The following is a 21,309-nucleotide window of genomic DNA, read 5'->3' on the forward strand; positions in this document are numbered from 1 at the left end:
TACCTCAGTTTAGGAAGGGGATACACTTGATCTTTTTACATCTTGTGACAGCTCGCTGCTGTCATTGAGGTGGTGCATTGACTCCCACAATGGCTTACCAATAATGCCAGCAGACTGCCATCCAAGAGGGACCTCTGTTTTGGTTTAGTCAATCATCCCTTATCTCTCCCTGGTGGTGCTTTGCTCCCCCTTTCCTCCCCCAGGAAATAATGGGGTCCACAGTTCAGCGGTGTCTGCAAACACACCATCCATCATGACGCTATGCTGTGCTATATTGTCTGCGCTTACCTAGCACGTGATATGTTAGTGCTATTATGGCCCGTGCAAACGCTTAACACACAGGTCGTCATTGCAACATTGCTTCCGCATTTTCTCGAATGCTAAGCATCGTGAACACGTTTAATTTTCACTCGTCTTTTTTCTCTCTAAGTATCTGACTTCGTCATTGCTTTCCTGCCCGCACGGTGTGCTGTCTCTTACTCAGTTTGGAATGATAAATGATACTGGTGGTGTGGTGGAGTTTGTATTCCCAATGCAGCCTTTTGGCATGTTTTCCAGGAATGTGCCCTCCAAGCCACTGAATATTTAATTTTTATCCAGGAGAAAAGTAAAATTTTCACCACTCAAATAACGGTTGATGTACAGTAATTTGATATATTTCATTGTCAAACTGTAGTCGAGACCAGGTTTGGGACAATAGCTTTCAGCGTTATCTGTAAATATAAGAGCTATATATTTTGGAATTGTTAATCCATAATAACATGTTACGATTGTGTTTTTTAAAAACCATGTAATTCTTAAAGGTAACAGTTTATTACTTCAGCCAAAAATTTCCCCCCAAATATTTCCAACATCTATTTCTGAAAAGTGCTGCATGAAGCAAAATTATTATGAACTAACTATAGCAGTTTTGGCCTTAGTTAGCCAACTTAATCCTGGGCACATCTGTCATGTTCTAATGTGAAACAGTGTCACAACAACATCAACCTAAAAAAAAAAAACCCTAACAAAATCATTGCAAGTTTTATTTTAAGATTTTTTAAACATCTGTCATTTTTTCTTTTCAGTGACTTCTTTTTCTTGTCTGTATATACTGCTGTTTAGCAGCAGTTCTAAAGCAAACGTTATACCTTTAAAACTATATTTCCAACAGTGTCGACTTTTTCTATGGGTGGTATTAAACTGAATCTATGCTGCAGTGTAAATGTTAAATAGACTGGTTCTCATATAGGGCTTTTCTACTGTGAGCTCCCAAACTCACACGCCTCATTCACCCAATCAGACCAGCACATTTTATATACCCAAGTTCCTGCAATAGCTGGGGAATCAATCTACCAACCTCCTAATTGGCGAACAACCTGTTCTACATGCTAAACCATCATATCAAGAAAGGGCACGTTTGATTGGCTCTGATATGTCACTTTTGACTTGAATAACGGGTACGACTCGGCAAGCTCAACTGTAATTTTTCATTTAATTTCACTGATTACTGTTGACTGTTTATGATTTTGTAGGTATTCCTGGTCATTTGAGGCTAACCTTGAAACAGGTCTTTGTGGAGGTGATATAAAAGTGTTTATTGTCATGCTCTGAATCATCTTCACAGGTCAGCAACCTTTTTAAGGTTTGTTTAGCTGTAATTCCTCAGAGTTGGACTCTTAGACATTTCAGAGTGTAGTGATCTCTCTTTATCTCCCTATCTCCTTTAAAAACATACTGCTTCTGTGGTGTGCCCCGCTCCATACGGGGTTTTTTTTGTCTTATGACCAGACAGTGTAAGAGAAAAATGCAAAGGCGGCGGAAGTGTGAATAACTGTAGGCTGTTTGTGAGATCTTTCTCAGGGTTGTAAAAGTTAATTGAAATTGTCTGTGGGAATGTGCTGCGACACCAGGTTGAGCAGCGCTGCCGGTGCGCCCAGCGCCCAGCTGACAGGCCTCACCGCGACGGTGGCAGTTGTTAGATTAGCTGACTAATCGAAGCTGGGCTCTCACACCGTGATAATCATATTTAGACCCCAAATGAAATTTAGGTTTGAATGAAATTCATCTGTATGCGGGTCTCTAGAGTTTGAAGAATATACAAATATACAAATTAGACAAACTAATCTGTGTCACTGGACAAGACACTTACTTGTGAGTGACTTAGTTTAGAGTGTGAGATGGGGGGAACATCAAAGTCATCAATCAATACCTGAAAATATCAGCTTTGGTAAAAAGTTCAGTCTGTTGATCCGTTTGTGTGTGTGTGTGCAAATGAAATGCCTCGGATTTAAACCCAGTTTAATCTCAGTGGTATCCAGAGGAATTGCCTTCCACCTGATCAGTACTTATGCATTTATGTAGTTTTATATTTAGCTTCTTTTTTTTTCATTTTTTCTCCTCAAACGTACTTATTTGTTCAGGTTTTACTGTTTTGTTTACTTATGCATTTTAGCATGTGTATGTGCTAGTTGTATGTGTGCACATGTTACCCCATTCTCCTGTAGTGAGGGGTGCATTGCTGGATGGCGGATCAGCTTCTCGCAGCTGCTTATCTGGCCCAGGTGGGTCACGGCTGATACCTGCCTGAGCCACGCAGAGCAGCTAACCTGGAAATTGATGTTTCACATCAGCGACCACCTCTCTCTGCTCCAGTGCAGGAAAGCTGAGGAGGAGGAATGCATACGTGTGCGCATTTCTTACCACGTGTGTGTTTGTGCGAATGTATCTGTTGCTGTCTCTCTTTGCTCCTTTGAAGATGGACATGCATATGGCGGTTAGTGTCGTGACTCAAATGCTGATACAGATAGGCTCGGGGTTTTTTTATGCATACGGAAAAAGGCCTTCTTTTTAATTATAAAGAAGATGTAAGTTCAAAAAAAGAGAAATTAAATGTCATGGAAAACTCTTAATGGTCTTTGAAACTCAGAAGGTCTCAAATACCACTAGAGACGATTTTCAAAAATCACTTAACAAGGTTGGGATAATTTTCTGAAAATTACCCGAGCATGATAGAAGAAAGTGAGTTCCAGCTGAGGCAAGGACTTGAGTTTAGTGCACATTTTTTTTGCAACACCTCATTTTTGCCATCAGCAGCATCAACGTTGCGATAGTAACAATACTACGTTTTTGTTTGCTTTACATATTACAAAGATGCGATTGCTTCTGGAGCAAGATATTTGCTAAACCTTCAAATTATTGTTTGGATGACATGCCAGATCAGCCTATATCCAGCGGCTTGCAGTGTGTAATATCACCGTTGGGTCGTCAGAGGCTGGTGTGCATTCTATGAAGAAAGGTTATCTCGTCCTTGTCTTGAAAGCTGACATTTGTTCTCATAAAGGCCATTGTGTTGGTGCCAGATGGAATTAACTGACATGTGGGGTGCCTGCACTCTGTCCCTCATTTTGTGGACCAGTCCCTGGTTTAAATGTGCTTCCTTTGATTTATTCTATTTTAATCATTTTGGTCTGATTATGTTCTCAGTGTACTTACATTCACATGCAAAACCACTACAGCCTTTTCAGAGCACGTTCATACATTGTGATTTTAGCGGTAGCTCTTTTAAATAGGTGCGTGTTTGCTGTAAGCTCCGTAAAAGGCCAAGAGGGCAGGTGAGTGTGTTTGTATCTGTATCCTGTAATGTTTATGTGGGTTTTCACGTTGGTGCAGTGGTGAGCTGAAGTGACTGCCGTATAATAGAACTCGTCCCTTTTATCTCACGGCCGAGATGATGTGTGACGCGAGGCCTACTTAGAAGTGCGGATCACTTTTTTCAGGAATTAGGCAAGCTTGTCTTCTCTGCCTTTCTTTTTAGCCCCCATTTTTGGTTGGTCGGTGTTTTTTTTTTTTTGTTCTCTGCTGTTTGTCTCCCTGTGTGGTGGTTTGTCTCCAGTTATTTATTTATTTTCATTACAGATTCTGAGCTTTTCCGCTGTCAGTCATTGTGTATTGTAAGGTACCTGCATTCACGCCTGCACAAACTCGCACACTTACCATACAAAATACGAGGTTGTTTGCGCTCACTTTTAACCCACACCTGTCACAGTTCTCGGGTGATAGTGATGACGGTGCGTCTTGCTGAAGGTGACGCTGTTTTGTTCATGAGTTTGTTATTGTTCGCGAGTTTGAGGACGACACGGCGGAGGTGGGCGGCGTCGCAAACTGATAAACCAGAGCAGCTGTCATTGTCCAGATCTGTCCTATTTTTTTTGGGGGGGGGGTTATGCCCCCCCCCCCCCCCCCCCCCCCCCCCCCTCATTACTATGTCCCTTTCCCCAGATTGACCAAAGAGGTCAATTGCCAATTTGCCAGTGCCAATGTCTTTGTCAGGAAACAATATTAATTTTGGCTAATTAGGACCTAAAGCTAATGAGCACTACAGATAATGAGCTCATTTATAATCCATAAAACAACTGCAGCGTGTTATGGGATGGAGGGAAAAAAACTGTGATGGTGGCAAATTCAGCTGCAGCGTAACAAACAGTCTGGACATATGCGTTTACACACACACACACACACATAGGGCATCCTCTTCAACACACTCATGCTCTTTCTTTTTCTTTCTAATACACAGACACTCACATGCACGCACACACACTTAAGGCTCTGGCATGTCTGCATTGCAGTCCTGTACTGGTCAGCTTAATATATTTTCAGCCAAGCTTTTCAGACAGTGACCATCGTGTCCCCTTTACTTTCTATGTGCATCTCCTCTCTTCTCTCTACCTTTGTAATTCCAGCTGTTACTTGTCTCACACAGAAAACAGTGGGAGTTCAGATAGGAAATGTGATGTGGAGGGAAAAGAAGAAGAAATGAAAAGAAAAATTGGGGGAAAAAATATCATGGGAGGAAAGTGCTGGAGGAATATTGAAGGAAAAAAATGAAAAAGAGAGAATGAAGGATTAATGGAAGGGAAGAGGCAGGCTAAAGCAATAAGGGGGTGAAGGAAAACATGGATGTGAAAGTGATACACACATGGAGAAATTGGAATAGATACTGGCAGAGGAGGCAATGAGAGCAAGAGGGCTTCACAGCAGATGGACATGAGAGAGAGAGAGACAGTGGGAAAGGGAGAGAGAGCAAGAGAGAAAGAGAAGCTGAAGATAGAGCTGTGGTTGTACCTCTGCCCAGCCAGACAAAGTCCAGCTGGCGTTGACTTGGCCAGTTAGTCAGCTAAACCTAACTGAGCTGGAGCTGACCGGGATCAGACATGCTCGGGTGGCATCCAGACCAGAGTGTCGTTTTGCAACTGTTACGGTACACCTGTCTGGTGAGGCCGAAGTCCCAGAGAGATCCCCGAGCTTGGCTGCTGCCGCTAAGTTATGTTAAAGTTTCCAACAATAAATTAGGAGTAATGTGATCCAGGGGTGTCAAACATAAGGCACGAATTGGCTTGGCAATAACTTAATCTGGCCTACTGGACAGCTTTGGAAAACATGAAGAAATGCATAAAATTTGGACTTTTAACTGTATTTTCATAAATTTTACAGCTTTCTCTTTACTAACATGGCCATTCTTGCTGCACTAAAGTTAATTTGATTTTTCACCATCTACTACAGAAATGCAATTTTTCAGCATTTCTTTGTCACATAGAAAATTGAGACACATTGTTGAAAATATATAATATATTTAATATATAGTGGGTAAAATAAGTATTGGAAACATCACCATTTTCCAAACTAAATATAGGTGTCGGTAACAACCCATCCAATCCATACATGTCGGTGGCAACTTGGGAACTCGACAGTTAGCCGCATGGACAGTCAGCATCAATGCTACTTCCAAGATTTCCAATTTTGCTTTGAGAAAGTTGTGTTGTTCCTTTGCTGTTAAGAGATATCTGCGACTTGAGAACTTGCTGATAAAAACAGAAAGGTTACCATTGCTGTCTGAAGCATTTCAGCTGGAACTGCTCCTTAGACAAGGCGGGACACTTAGATAGAAGTGGATACTCCAACACCATTTTCGGTATTTTCAGTGTTAACAAAAAAAAAAAACATTTATTTCCACAGACAAGTCTCCATTAAGCTGCTTTTTATAAAACTTGAGAAGAGTTTTATAAAACAACAGGTGTGTTTTACTGTCTTTACATGTAGCCCTGTTTTACTGTGTAATCACTCTTTTGTAAATGTATATAGTCTTGTCTTTGTACATGCAGTGCTCCTCGTGAATCCTGTTCCTTTAGGTGCTGTATTTTTTGCTCGTACCTTTTGGACTGTTTCTCTAATTTTTGTGCTTTGCCAGTAAAGACATTTCCTCATTACCTCTCCAGACTGTGTCTTGTACTTGGAACCTCTCTTGAACATCATGCCACATAACAGAGGATGACAAGTATTTATTGATTGGCAGCTTTAGTATTACCAGTAATAATTACTTTACTGACCTGAGGTGCTCAGGTAGCTTGGTAGTTATTTAATAAATATTTAAAGCATGGGCATTTTGTAAGCTTTCCAGGAACTAGAATGCACTTCAGTGCAACTCGTCTTAGTCTACAACATGTCTCCATGCAGTTCCTTGCAATATATACATAGAAATTGCAAAAACGCCTGTAGAGTTTGAGCTACAGACTCTACAGGCCTCAGCTGAATGTTGCCTCATGTTAAATGCTAAAGCTCTTGACAGTACAATGAGAAAAAGACTGAACAAGTATGGCCTGTTTGGAAGGGTTGCCTGGAGAAAGAAATCCTCTCTGAGCACTGCAGCACGGGTTTCAAGCTTGCATCTAAACAAACCACAAAACTTCTAGAACAATGTCCTTTGGACAGATAAGATGTTTGTTTTTCTCCAAATGTGGTGCTGTGCATCATGGCCAAAGACAGCATATCAAGACAAATACGTCACAGTAAGCATAGTGGTGGAGGGACGATGATTTGGGATTGTTTGACAGCCAAAAGGACCTGGGCATCCTCTTCTGTACACCACAGTGTTCTAAAGTCAAACATGAGGCCGTCTTTCTACTGGATCATCACTCAGTTTTTTCACACACTTCTGCATTTTGTCTCAGATTTTGTTGTTGTTCTTTTTTTTCTTTCGTTCTTTTTAAAGAATAAAAAGGACTTTTTTTTTTATTTCTGAGTGCTCAGAAGGGTTCCATATTAGCGACAACAAGAACTTTAGGTCACCTCTCACTTGCCAGAGCCTCATTCTTGACCCTAGCTCCTGCCTTACCCCCAACATCTCCATCCACATTCGCATGGCTGACAGAAACAACATCAACCTTATATTTCAGCAATACACGGGACAAATGATAAACATGTAAACGGGAGAGAAAAGGTCAAAAGGGAGAAGCTTTTGTTTTAGTGTGAATGTGTTTATGTGTGTGTGGCTTCACGGTGAAAGTGGCATGTTCCATTACCCGACCATGATTTAGCTTACTCTGAGGTAATAGTCAGTCCTGGTGGGGTCAGCAGAGGGCCAGTGTGGGAAAGGAGGGCATGTAGGGAGAGAAACGAGAGGTAAACAACAGAATAAGAACTGGCTTGAAAATTGAGCTTAGCAAGAAAAAACAGATGAAAAGAGCAAGACATGAAGAAAGAAAGAAAATGAAAAAAACTGGGCATTCTTCACAAAGTGCCGTTGTTGATGGACATTTTGGCATATTGGCAGGAGTGGTGCGGTTTGGGTTGGATGTGTGTGTTTTGGGCAGGCATTTGCTTTTGTGACAACGACAGGCCAGGCTGGCTGAGCCGTCACTCCAGAAGCCTTAGCAGCACACAGCCACCTGTCCACTCCTATCAGCGCTGCCTGTGTCCCTCTGTCTGGCCTCCACAAGCAGGACGGAGCGTGACGAGAGGATGACAACAAAACGAAAGCGAGAGAGAGAGAGTGGGGGAACAGCAAGACTGTGATGGGATGGAACAGAAAATAGCAAGAGCAAAGAGCTTTACTGTGTGATCGGAGACCGAATGGAGCTGCGTGTGAATTTGCAGTGACAGGTCTGTCCCCCTTCACCAATGCGTGGGATGACTGTCCACTAATGTCCTTCACTGTCCTCCAAGTTTCTCAGCGTGATTGGTTAGTCACAGCCTTGTCAGTCAGTGTTTTCATCACTTCAACATTTGGGTGTATTAGAAAGCCGATCCTGAGCCGGACATCCAATCAAATGCCTCTTCCTCAGATCGCCGTGCGATCGCTCTTATCATACTCAAGGCAACCAATGATTCGTGTCTGGACGGAAGTCAGCTTCAAAAAATATTTGCTAGAGTTTCTAATGGTATTCTTTTATGTGAATTATTTCTTTTTGTCTTTAAAATATACTTAAAATAATCAGAGTTGCAGTTCCCTATGACATTCATCATTGTGCACCTTAAAATACACAAAAACCTTGATGCCTCTTCTTCTGGAATCTCAACACGAAACAAACAGATCACTTTGACTTTGTTCTGTTTTGGCAAGGTTACAGCGTAGTGAGGAAGAATTTTTATTTCAAGCTGTGAACAGGTACCCAAACCATTTGTTTCCAGTACACTTCGCCTCCTTTTTAAGCTCTCTAATAGCGATTGCCTCCTTTCTATAGAAGACAGCCATGAATCTGTACACTACATATGCTACATTCACAGTCAAACGGCGTGTTTCTTTGTGCTTCTCTCAGACATTTCATGAATCACTTAAACAGAGGTTGCACAGGAAATGTTCATCGATATGAGTACTTCTACATTTTCATAGCTTATAAATGTGTCTATCTTGTGTTACTGAGTATGTTCAGGCTGCACACAAAAGTTATACGCACAGATGTTGAGTGTGTGCTTTAGGAGGCGTGTATTTCTCTCAGGAGTGGCTAAAGAAAAGGGAGAGGGTGTCCGCTCATCCGTGACAGATTTAGTCATAAATCTGTCGGATTAATACACAGCCTCTCAAGGACTCTTATGGTGTATGTTGTTGAAACACAGGAGTCACTTAAAGCCAGACTCAAGGTACAATTTGTCTTTGGCTCGATTCCACATCGCAGTTATTGATGTCACCAACATGTGTGTGAACACTTAAACATAAGTACACGTGCATACAGGAGAAAGGAAGCTGAAGAAAAGGTGAATGAGAGGAAGAGGAAATGGAATACGGCAAATGTTTTGTTTCAGAGGAATTTTTGAGAAGATTTTTGTGTGGTAAATCTACTTTGTTTTGCAGCAGCAGACAGATATAACGTCCTTTAAAGGGTTCTAGCTGTGATTTGTGTCCACTACTCAGCAGGAACATTGTAGTCCTCTGCAGTTTTCAATTTACAAATGGGTTGCATTTGTTTATTTGAGACATAAAGACTTGGAAACATTATTGGTGAGCCATTTTCTCTTTTTTCCCATCTTTTTATTGTTAGCTATTTAACTGACCACCGTGGGGGGAAAAGGTTTTACTGTCAGTCTCCGTATTTATTTTCATCCTACGGGGATATAAACTAACAGCATGCATCCTTTTTTCAGCTATTAAAGATGCCTCCCAAACACGTACTTCTCTCTTTATATGGAAATGGAGGTCCAAGCACTTATTTTCTGGCCACCACACTATTGTCATTCCAGGTAGATCTGTTTAGTTTACTTCTACGTCCAACTGGCTTCCCCGAGGCAACCTGTATCTGTAGACGTTAACAAAGCGCACAACACCGTGGGCATAGAAAGCAGCAATGAGTTGATTTTAACTCATTTCCATCTTATTTCTAAAGGAATAGAAGAAAGATTCATTTGCTGTGTTTTTGACTGGTGGCAAGGGTGTAACTCATTGCATATGCCCCCAAGAGGTCTCTTAAAAGCATGAGTCTGAAACTGCTTAAATCCCTTGATGGAATCTGACTCATAAATTAGTCTCAAAGTGTTTCACATGAGCCAAATTGACTGATGGAGTTAAGTTTGTACGTTGCTATGACTGCCGAGGGTTTTAGCTGAGAAGTGCATTGTGCTTGATGCTTGAGAGTCCATTTCTGTCTCTTCACTCAACTGTCAGGATGTGTTGTGAGGATCTCACATTGCACCTCACCTGTGTGAGGTGTGGAAAAGAGCAGAAAGTTATTTTATTACATCCAGAGCGATTCTTTCCCCATATCATTGATCATTTATTGTAACTAACAAATTAATACCTCCCTTGTTTCAGAAATGCTCATATGGATCCTGCTGCTGTCTGATGCTCCAAATATATATAATGAATTCATAAGAAAGACAGCTACAAACACATGAAAGTATTAAACATATCATCTCTACAGTGCACAACAAGACTAGAAAATGCAAATATTTTAGAAATGACTCCAAAATGTGTTTAAAACTTATATATTGTTGTTTATTTAAACTTTTTTCTGTCCAGAAATGCAGGTAATTTGTTGATTTAATGAACTACTAGTTTTTGTAAAACTGTAAATGTGAAAATGTATGCATACCAACAAAAATTATCGTTTTGATTCAAGAGATTGCACACACAGGTGGATTAACCATTAAAAACATGACTGTATCATGAACCTTACATTGAGAAGTGGTCTAAAAAAATTGATAAAACTATTATTGTTGAGTCTCAATATCTGATTAGGGACATACTCTGTCCTTATTGTCTTTATTTCAGTAAATTTAGAGTATTTTTTATATATTTTTATACATGGTGAATATATTCCACAAGCATGTGAGGTATTCTGTGATTTCAGCTCACATACTGACACTTGCCAGAAATTCTTTGTCCACATCTCAGCACCAAAACGGATCTTCTATAAAACATAAAATATAAATGACCAGAGTATGCAGAAGTCAGGTTTTGCATACCTGATTTCTTTAAAATCCAAACTCTTTTCATCTTGATTTTGTCTCTCTCACTTACCTCTTCAGTATCATGTCCATGACAGACTGAGATTTTTCTAAAATTCAGCGTCACAGTATTTACCTCAGCTAAGACAAAGTCAGTAATAGGTCAGATTAACAAGATTCACCATAGCACATATTCCATATACAGTGGGGCAAAAAAGTATTTAGTCAGCCACCGATTGTGCAAGTTCCCCCACTTAAAATGATGACAGAGGTCAGTAATTTGCACCAGAGGTACACTTCAACTGTGAGAGACAGAATGTGAAAAAAAAATCCATGATTTCACATGGTAGGATTTGTAAAGAATTTATTCGTAAATCAGGGTGGAAAATAAGTATTTGGTCAATAACAAAAATACAACTCAATACTTTGTAACATAACCTTTGTTGGCAATAACAGAGGTCAAACGTTTACTATAGGTCTTTACCAGATTTGCACACACAGTAGCTGGTATTTTGGCCCATTCCTCCATGCAGATCTTCTCAAGAGCAGTGATGTTTTTGGGCTGTCGCCGAGCAACACGGACTTTCAACTCCCGCCACAGATTTTCTATGGGGTTGAGGTCTGGAGACTGGCTAGGCCACTCCAGGACTTTCAAATGCTTCTTACGGAGCCACTCCTTTGTTGCCCGGGCGGTGTGTTTTGGATCATTGTCATGTTGGAAGACCCAGCCTCGTTTCATCTTCAAAGTTCTCACTGATGGAAGGAGGTTTTGGCTCAAAATCTCACGATACTTGGCCCCATTCATTCTGTCCTTAACACGGATCAGTCGTCCTGTCCCCTTGGCAGAAAAACAGCCCCATAGCATGATGTTTCCACCCCCATGCTTCACAGTAGGTATGGTGTTCTTGGGATGCAACTCAGTATTCTTCTTCCTCCAAACACGACGAGTTGAGTTTATACCAAAAAGTTCTACTTTGGTTTCATCTGACCACATGACATTCTCCCAATCCTCTGCTGTATCATCCATGTGCTCTCTGGCAAACTTCAGACGGGCCTGGACATGCACTGGCTTCAGCAGCGGAACACGTCTGGCACTGCGGGATTTGATTCCCTGCCGTTGTAGTGTGTTACTGATGGTGACCTTTGTTACTTTGGTCCCAGCTCTCTGCAGGTCATTCACCAGGTCCCCCCGTGTGGTTCTGGGATCTTTGCTCACCATTCTCATGATCATTTTGACCCCACGGGATGAGATCTTGCGTGGAGCCCCAGATCGAGGGAGATTATCAGTGGTCTTGTATGTCTTCCATTTTCTGATGATTGCTCCCACAGTTGATTTTTTCACACCAAGCTGCTTGCCTATTGTAGATTCACTCTTCCCAGTCTGGTGCAGGTCTACAATTCTTTTCCTGGTGTCCTTCGAAAGCTCTTTGGTCTTGGCCATGGCGGAGTTTGGAGTCTGACTGGTTGAGGCTGTGGACAGCTGATTTTATACAGATGATGAGGTCAAACAGGTGCCATTCATACAGGTAACGAGTGGGGGACAGAAAAGCTTCTTACAGAAGACGTTACAGGTCTGTGAGAGCCAGGGATTTTCCTTGTTTGAGGTGACCAAATACTTATTTTCCACCCTGATTTACGAATAAATTCTTTACAAATCCTACCATGTGAATTCATGGATTTTTTTTTCACATTCTGTCTCTCACAGTTGAAGTGTACCTCTGGTGCAAATTACTGACCTCTGTCATCATTTTAAGTGGGGGAACTTGCACAATCGGTGGCTGACTAAATACTTTTTTGCCCCACTGTACATGAACAGGGACTGGTGCATTGGGGTGTGCATGCTCTGTTACCACACTGTCAGATATACCACAAATAGAGACTGCTGATAGCTATTGCAGCCGAGTATATTCAGTAGAATTTCCTTCTGTATGTGTGTAAGTTTATAGCACAGCTTTATGGAACAACATTATAGGATATTACCCTGTTGCTTCATTCAGGTTACTCTCTCGCTCTGTCTTTTTATGATATGAGTGTTTGCGTCCTTGCATTGTGCTGCAATGGCATATAATTTGCACATGCTCTTGTTTGCTTTTGTGCTTTAGCTCTGCGCTTGCTATCTGTGATGCTGAAAAGTGTACGGCACTGTAGCTTGGCGTCACACTCTCATAATCACAACTGTTCTGTTTGACAGATGTGAAATTTATTTTTGCTTCTCACCACAATCTGTTTTCAAATTTTCTTCACGTGGTAATCTATAAAGTGGCAAATGCTTCACTTTAAAGTAGAAGTGCGCTGTATGAAATTAGCTCATGCTGCCAGTTAACTTATGACAGTGTTTGCCTGTGTGAATTTTTGATGGCAGTGATTGATGTGAGGCAGCGCGGCTTCAGCTTGGCATTGCTGATGTGTTTGAAGGCTCTCTTTGTCAGCGGATAGACAGTGCAGTAACATGAGTGGCATCATACTGACTCATCAGCCAACTGATTGCATGACTTCAGTCTTACTGGCCCTGCCTCAAGACAACCCATCAAGTATTTATACAGAGCAGGTAAAGATCAAGATTCTCTCCAGCACCATCCTGCACAGTCAGTCAATCTCATATAGTTCGAGGTGGCTTCATCCATTCTTTCTTTTTTTTCTTCTTTTTTTTTGTTTGCCCCTGCTGGTAGACAGCTGAACATTGCCCATATATCCATTAAGCCTCTGTGCTCCATAAAATTTAAAGCTATAATTCACTGCATGCCTGAAATTGCAGTGCTGACAGTGCCTGTCCCAGTGAATCAGAACTCAGATGAACGAGAGGTCTAGAGATGTCACCAACATAATAAACAGGGCTTTGGCCTACAGCCCCTTTTCTTTCCCAAGCCTGAGGCCCCAGGGCAGGGCCGAGGCTAGTCCCCGTCTAACGCGCACGACTCTTATTGATCCAGCAGGGATTGATGTCCTCCAGCGGCTGATTTAGCTCCCCCCACGGGCCCCCGTGCCTTTTCTAAAAGGTTGGGCTCAGTAAAACATCCAGGTGTTGCTCTCTATAGGTTAGCAAGTCTTCCTTGCTTTTTTCCTCCTCCTCTTCTTCCTCAGTTTCAGGCTTATGCCTATAGTGGTAGTGTGAATTTCAGTCCTGACATAGTGAAGCAAAAATGGTTTGTCTTTACGAACTCATGCTTTTGGAAAAGTGCTTACAGTAATGGGGTGTATTTGTTACTCCCTTTGAGAAACATCATTGTTCTTCCTCCTCCCTTCCACTAACATCCACCCTCATTTTTCGCTGCTTCCTTATTGTGGCCATCTCACACTCCAGCCCAGACATTTAAACCTAAATGCTCTCATTGTTTTCTTTAAGCTTCTCAGTTAGGTATCCATCCTCGTTGATTCTGTAAGCATGTGGAAAGTGTTTTTATTTAACATTCATTCAACATCTTTATGGAACCTTCACAGCTTGAGTGAGTAATCTGAAATTTGTGGGGTCTTAAGAAGAAAGTCTCAGATACTTGATGTGCAAATCTAACAAGATGTGGTAGTTGTTTCAGTTCAGTCCCTAGATGTTTTTGTGGGCTTACCTTCCTTTGCTGTGTTTCTGACCCACTCATTCTCATTCCTATGCTGCCAGAAGCAGCGGATGTCACAGAGATATGCACAAGGTGTCCCTCAGGATCTGTGCTGTGATTCACTTGTCGCAGCAGTGTAGGATGCTGTATGAGAGGCTAGATTTGATTTTGTTTTTTTTTTATGTTTTATGTTGTTTAACTTTTTTCTCTCTCATTGTTAGTTATATTTACACACGAAGCATCTTGATCAAGTTCATGATGGCAGTTCTTGCTGTCCTGGGAATGACAATGTCTCTGACTTTGTGACTTTAGTGTCACTTTACAAACGTGAATACAACCAAAAAGTGGAGAGAAAAGTGAGGAAGTAAGAGGTTCCGAGGACAATCGTAGAGAGAAAGGTGAAGTAGAGAGATGGTTCCTCTCGCCCATTGCTCTTGTCATGAATGCAGTGTTGCAGACTAGAAGGGATGGGGAGGGGGCAATATTAATGTGCACTGTATCATTCATAACAGTAATACTGGCATCACTTGCTGCTAAATAGCATCATTTGTCAGGGGAAAGGGCTTGGTGTCACAGTGTTACAGATAAGCATTAGAGGGATACCTACGCTACACACACACACACACACACACACCCAAACACAGCTGTGTATATGTGACTTTAGAGGACATTGCACTGACTTACATTCATTTTCTTTACTCCAACCTAAACTATAACCATTAGTTGCCTTACGTTAACCAAAACATAACATTTAACTATGTCTTCACCTTACATTTTAATACTTCAACCTAAATCATGACCCAAAGTATGTGACACCTTTTTTCTTTACCCACAATCCTGAAAATGAATCCTAATGTTAAACTAACACAGCATAAATCTAACTTGAAATGAAATAACACAGTGTTTCAAAAAAAACGATACAATTAACCACTTTTCTACAATTCGTCGTTTATTGAAATGTCTAAATCTTTTTTCTACCTTAATTTATGCTAAGAATGTCTTTCACCAAAGTATAATATCCTAATACCTCAGAAATGTCCATATTTGAGGACAAAATCAATTATGTAGATCCTATTGTCTTTATCTAAGTACACCCATTTTGCTCTGTTAATGTCTATAACCTTAGGCAAGGTTAAAAAAAATCTGTTAATAAAACAAAACTGACCCACAGGAGCCAAAAAAGAAGTTCTCAGGCAGTGTTATTGGTCTCTGCCCTAAATCTCTATGTAAAAAATGTATTTATTGCAATAATATATAACTGCACACATATTTGGAGATATAATATATTAGCATCAAGAGCAGCCCTTCGTTTGTCTAATCAGGGCAGAGAATCTAACTCATATTCTCAGTAAGTTGGTCTCGTTTCATCTTTCTTCTCAGCAGTAAGAGTTAATCTTCCACAAGACTGTCTCTCATACATAGTCTGAAATGAACATTTGTTATCCTTCACTCAAGTGTATGTCTACCCACGTGGAGCAGACAATTCGTTCACAGTCGAGAGGGCCAAAAGGAGGAGGAAAAAAAACAGTTATTATTGATGACTATGGGGTAAAATGCTTAATTTGCACCGTCTTCAACCAAATTATAACTCATATTGAAAGCAGCTGAATTTGCATAAATCTCATTAGACTGCAATGAGAGGGGTTCATAAATCGTGATATTAATTAGTCATTTTTGCCACCCTTTCATAAGAAAATGGGGTGTATTAATAAAACGAGAGGGGTGTGTGATTGTGAAGCCTAATTGGTCACTGTATTAAGCAGTGTGGTGCACAAGTGACAGATTTGATTTAGTTTGGCTTCACTTCTGTTGTCTGGTCAGGGAGGGGGGACAAGTGTTTGTGTCTGTGCAATTATTGAATGATCTGTTTATTTTCTCTTCTGTCCATGCACTCATTTAAAAAAACAAACCTGTCCTCATTAACAGTCAAATGCTTACCTCAGCATATATCACCCTGAGGTCAAGAGGCAGTCAAAGAAAATTACGCCCCAGATTAAGTTGCCGTGTTTCCATGAGGTTATCCTGTCTTGACATTTAGGATAAATTCTCACATTTTTGAATTTACAAACAGCATTTTTTGCAAATCTATTAACAGTGTGAGCACAAATAGCAGTTACGCAGCAAAGATAAGCCCACAGTATTTTGGTACAGTCCTCTTCTTCTTCTTCTTCTTCTTCTTCTTCTTCTTTCGGCCAGTCCCTTAATCTGCCTCCATGTCATCCAACCCGTGACAACAATCCTCCACCTTTGTCTTTGGCCAACACAAGCACAGTTTCCACCGGCACCCTGTTGGCCAACAACACTGAGGACGGTCATTCTTAACCTGGACCCCGACCGATCATTGATGAGCCATGTGTTTGATTTGGCAAAGATTTTTGCCGGATGCCCCTCCTGACAAAACCCACATTTATCTGGGCTTGGGACCAGGGAAATACACTGGCTTGGCTGGGTTCTTGCCATAGTCCATCCATTCATTTTCCCAAGCACTTATGCAGCTAGTGAGGAGGGTGCTGGAGCCCATCCCAGCTATGATAGGTTGAGAGGCAGGAAACAAACACGGGCAAAGTCTGTCACCGGACAGATCAGAGGCACAGGGCAGAAATGAATAGGAATTTCAAACTAGGTATCTGTGAAGTGACAGTGACTGATATCTTAAAGTATTTTATGTACCGTATGTTTTGGACTTTAGTGAGGAAAACCTTGCCTCTGATATTTGGGAAAAAGCTTCTAATCCTTCCCAGATTCATATATTTCTTATTTTTTTAAATATATATAATATTATTTACAATGCTGCGCTCAGGCAGTTTGACCCTGGAGGGTAATGAGCCTTGCCAACCAGCTTGGAGGTCTTGATACCGTCTTCTGTGCCGCTCTTAAACACAGCCTCGTGATACATCTGTCCAGCGTGGCGGATTGACCTGCATGATAGCACACCACCTCTGGCTTTGATTAGCCAGCTTCTACTGTTTATGATGAATGAGCTGCTGCAGCTCCAATTAAAAATCCTTTGCTCCTGCACGCTACTGCATTTCTTTGTGCTGAGCCTTTGTGTGTTTTCAAGTCGTCTTCAACCGTTACACTACCAGGACATCTGGAGTTTTACAACATATAGTTGTTGTGGTTCTCTCTTTTTTAGTAGGTTTCCTTGAATATAATGTTGAGAAGTCAGAGTTTCTGTCACAATCATGGTACCTTGTTAACTCTTTTGCATTTTATTTTGATGTATTTATTTATACTTTTTTTTTAAATCAATTTTTAATCCAAGGCTAACTTTTACATGTAGCATGCAAATTGGAAATTCTGACAGGGCAACTGCATTTGTGTGAATATTCAGGAATTGTGTGCTCTCACAAATCAGCGGTTTCTAAATTGGCTCAGTCATTAAAAATTTGTTGATGCCTACTTTGACTTTGCAGGACTTCTGACCTTTGACTCTCTCGCTGACAGGTTCATCGGTGGCCCAGCTGAAGGCAGATGATCCTGAAGGTGAACCCCTCATCTATGGGGTTTCAGGAGAAGAGGCCATGAAGTATTTCGCTGTGACCAAAGAAACCGGTGTGGTCTGGCTTCGACAGCAACTCGACCGTGAGGTACAAACAAACAAACTCGTGCACACACATACTAACTGCTACACACACGCTCATACATTACCAAAGCAAATGCACCGGGTACAAGAAAAGACACACAGAACAATTTTGAAAATAGGATACGCGGCGTAAATTATCAAATGATGAAAGAGTCCCGAAAAGTGCAAAACAATGTGAGGGAAAGACAAAGGACGTCGAGCTCAGAGTGGCTTCTGTAGCTCCTTTTTGTTTTCTGTCTCTGCTTTTCTGCTCTGCTCCTTTGCATTACATGTCTATGCAAATTTTGTGCTGATATGGATGTCTGTCTCCACCAGACCAAGTCAGAGATGCAGGTCGAATTCTACGTGAGTGACAATCAAGAGGTAAGAGACAGATTTGCACTGCGTTCATAGTTGTGACACATTTCTTCACACGCTGACATCCTGCATATAGCCTGACCTCTTATCACACAGAGGCCTTGCAATCTGTCTCTTTTTCAGTCTCCCACTTTTACACTTACCCTTATTTCTCTTCCCCACATGACACCTGTCCGACTCAACACAGTATAGTTGCTGAAACAAGTGACATTCCACCTACTCTCCCCAGCGAGAAATCTGTCACACGCCTGTCCTGTTTTCTTTGATTCTGAATCGTGGCTTTGTGTCACATTTACATTGACTTTGGCTCTTTGTCAGGAAACGTGTGGCAGTGGCTTTGGAACTATTTAACCAAGGTGTTTCTTTCCCCAGGTGGTCAAAGACACAGTTAACATCCAGATCGGAGATGTGAACGATAACGCCCCAAACTTCCACGGGCAGCCATACACTGTCAATATTCCAGAGGTGAGGATGCCCGGACGTTATTTACCGTTTGTACTCGAGTGGAAATGAGACTGTGATTTTATTCATTACTCAGGTATACATGTAAAAGAAAAGTCATCATATGCATGACAATTTCTATATAATTGGCTGGTTTTTTGAACATCAAAACAATGTCAAAGTAAACAAAAAACTTTTATTTCCAGTAGAAGAACATTTTCCTCTGGAATCTGTACTTCAAACTGATGAAAACTTTGGAAAACAAAGAGCTGCAATGAATTTTCAGAAACACTAAGAAAACATAAATAAAATTCACCTCACCGTCATGCCTATTGCAACAGCTGTATCTGCACGGTGGCTACGTCTGATTTATGGTGATCATCTCCTATTCATAGTGCATTTTGGTCTTTGCCATGCTGGAAATAGCAGTGTTTTGCTGCACCTGTGATCTTCCCACAATTTCAGGAGTTGTCTTCCAGCTAATGTTTAGAGAATGTGTACAGCCTCCCTTGCAGGCAAGAGAAAACTCCAGTGCAAACCTCAATCTCTATTCTCTCCTTTCTCTGTCCTCCCACTGAATCGGCTACCTTCCTTCTCAGCTCTCACTTCTTTCCATCTTTGTGTCTCGTCTATGCCCTCTCCCTCATCTAATCCTTGATATGAAGTAATTGCCAGAGTGGAGGACTTCAAACAGGGACGGAAATCCACACACACACACACACATCCACATCCACAAGTCTTGTTGTGTTTATATTGAGCACATACCCCTTTGTGAGTCTTCACCAAATCTTCAAAGCCACTGGCTTTTTCTCTCCCAATCCATAAAGTCAGGCAAATAAATGGGAGAAATAAGGACTGTTTAGACGAGGCTGTTTAGATCACCCACCAGGGAAGATTCTCTCAGGCCATTGCATTGAACCGCCGCTAAGTTGTGTGGGACTCGCTTATAGTCCACATGCAGACGTTTCAAGCTCTGCAAACAACAGGATTCAGTTTAGCCTTGAGAAAGCCATTAAACAGGGCTGCGTTTGACCCTCAGTCACTCACATACCGTTAGTTCCCTTGCATCACTTACTGAATTACTACTGCTGTCAATCCTGGCATCCTATTGATTAAAAAATTTAAGCTTATTTGTTTGAGGCTATAGAGAGTGGAAATAAATCAGACTCCAGTGTACTCCCAGGCAGTACATACATCCGAGTTTTCCCCAGCATTTCTTTACATTGGAAATCGTGTAAGCCTGTAAAGTGAGCCATCGCTGAAAACATGCAAACCATGTGTGTGTGTGTGCGCGCGCGCGTGTGTAAACACAATGTTAGACTAATGCAAGTGAAATATGTTTTATCACACATCTCAGTGAACTAAACTGCGTACTTTGCTCGACAAAATGAGACACTGCCATTTCATTCATATTTTCACGACTGCGTTGCAATCACAATGCAGCACACAGTCCAATCCGTACGCACAGAGCCCTTTATTAAGCCGCTCTCTTTTCCACTTAAATCCTTTGCCAGTTTTGGGAACTGTTTTCCTTCATTTCAAGTCAGCCTCTTCCTCATTTTACCCCGTTTCTCCTTCCTCTACCCTTTTCGCCACCTTATCATATTTCTCAGCAACTTTAGTTACCTGCATTTTTATGGCCTCATTACTTCCGTGACCCTAAGCGACCTTTAGCGGGCAAAGCAAACATGCTGCAACATCACTTCATCATGCTGTCACTCACTGGACATGCCACAATGACTGCGGGTTAAAGTGCTATCAGCGCATCAAAGGAGAAGATGGGAAATGGCGATGAGTGTGGGGGATGAAAGAGTGGCAGAAGTAACAAAGCAGAGGCGACAAACAAAGGATTCAAAACGATGAGATTTACCGCAAGTGACAGAGAACGCAGGACGGAAAGAAAAGACCCGAAACAACACAAAGATTCTCGTGGGTTTTTCGAAGAACTAGGAGAGGAGGTGTTATGAAGTGAGGCTCGACGGCACTGTCCAGATGAAGCAATGTGAGTGGCAAGGTGAGCAGTGCAGGAGGCAGAGTAGCAGAGAGTGTGTGTAAATGTCATTTTAATTTGTAGAGCCATAAAGAGGGTGAAGGGGAGCAGGTGGGCTGCTAGCATTCCCTCTGTCAGTGCTAATGAGCTCGCCAGATTTACAGCATCCACACAGTTAGGCAGCCAGCAGCAGAGACCGGATACAAAGAGCGACAACTATTACCTAAAATAATGTTTTGATGGAACAGCAGATGGGCTACAACACAAATCCATTACTGGATGAGAAGGCAGAGTGAACGTACAGCACACTGAGAAGCATTTTTTCACATTCCCTAAACTCAACAAATAGTCCTCTATAAAGGGAGCCCTCTGTTGACAAGCTCAAAAGCTTTTGCTGAGTGTGCGTCTGTGCAGCACCGAGATCTGAGCAATTGGGAGCCCATCCGTTATTTAAAAACCAACCTTCCCAATACCCTCACACACTCCTCAGCCCAGCTGCCTGACCCTTACACTCACCCACCGGGAGCCGGTCAGTGCCACTGTAATAATATCAAACGCCACCAGAAACAGCTTCTGTTAAGTGCGCCCAGTGTGTGCCACCTCCTGCTGTTCAGACAATCCTTGTTCTTGAACACAGTTTCCTTCTTTTTTATTTTTTTAGTCATTTATTCTCATCTAATCCTCGTTCTCTC

General features: G+C 41.6%; 1 protein-coding gene across 1 annotated transcript in view; it reads left to right on the plus strand.

Moving 5' to 3' along the window:
• cdh23 (cadherin-related 23) overlaps nucleotides 1-21,309 on the plus strand; it is a 177,656-nt gene that overhangs the window by 24,027 nt on the left and 132,320 nt on the right. Inside the window, exons 4-6 of the mRNA XM_087850340.1 lie at nucleotides 17,691-17,833; nucleotides 18,145-18,192; nucleotides 18,559-18,651. Of these exons, the coding sequence (XP_087706466.1) occupies nucleotides 17,691-17,833; nucleotides 18,145-18,192; nucleotides 18,559-18,651 (284 nt within the window). The remainder of the gene's footprint in view (nucleotides 1-17,690; nucleotides 17,834-18,144; nucleotides 18,193-18,558; nucleotides 18,652-21,309) is intronic.

Source organism: Neolamprologus brichardi, chromosome 13, assembly GCF_056152115.1.
Source record: "Neolamprologus brichardi isolate AB-2024 chromosome 13, ASM5615211v1, whole genome shotgun sequence".
Taxonomy (NCBI): Eukaryota; Metazoa; Chordata; class Actinopteri; order Cichliformes; family Cichlidae; genus Neolamprologus; species Neolamprologus brichardi.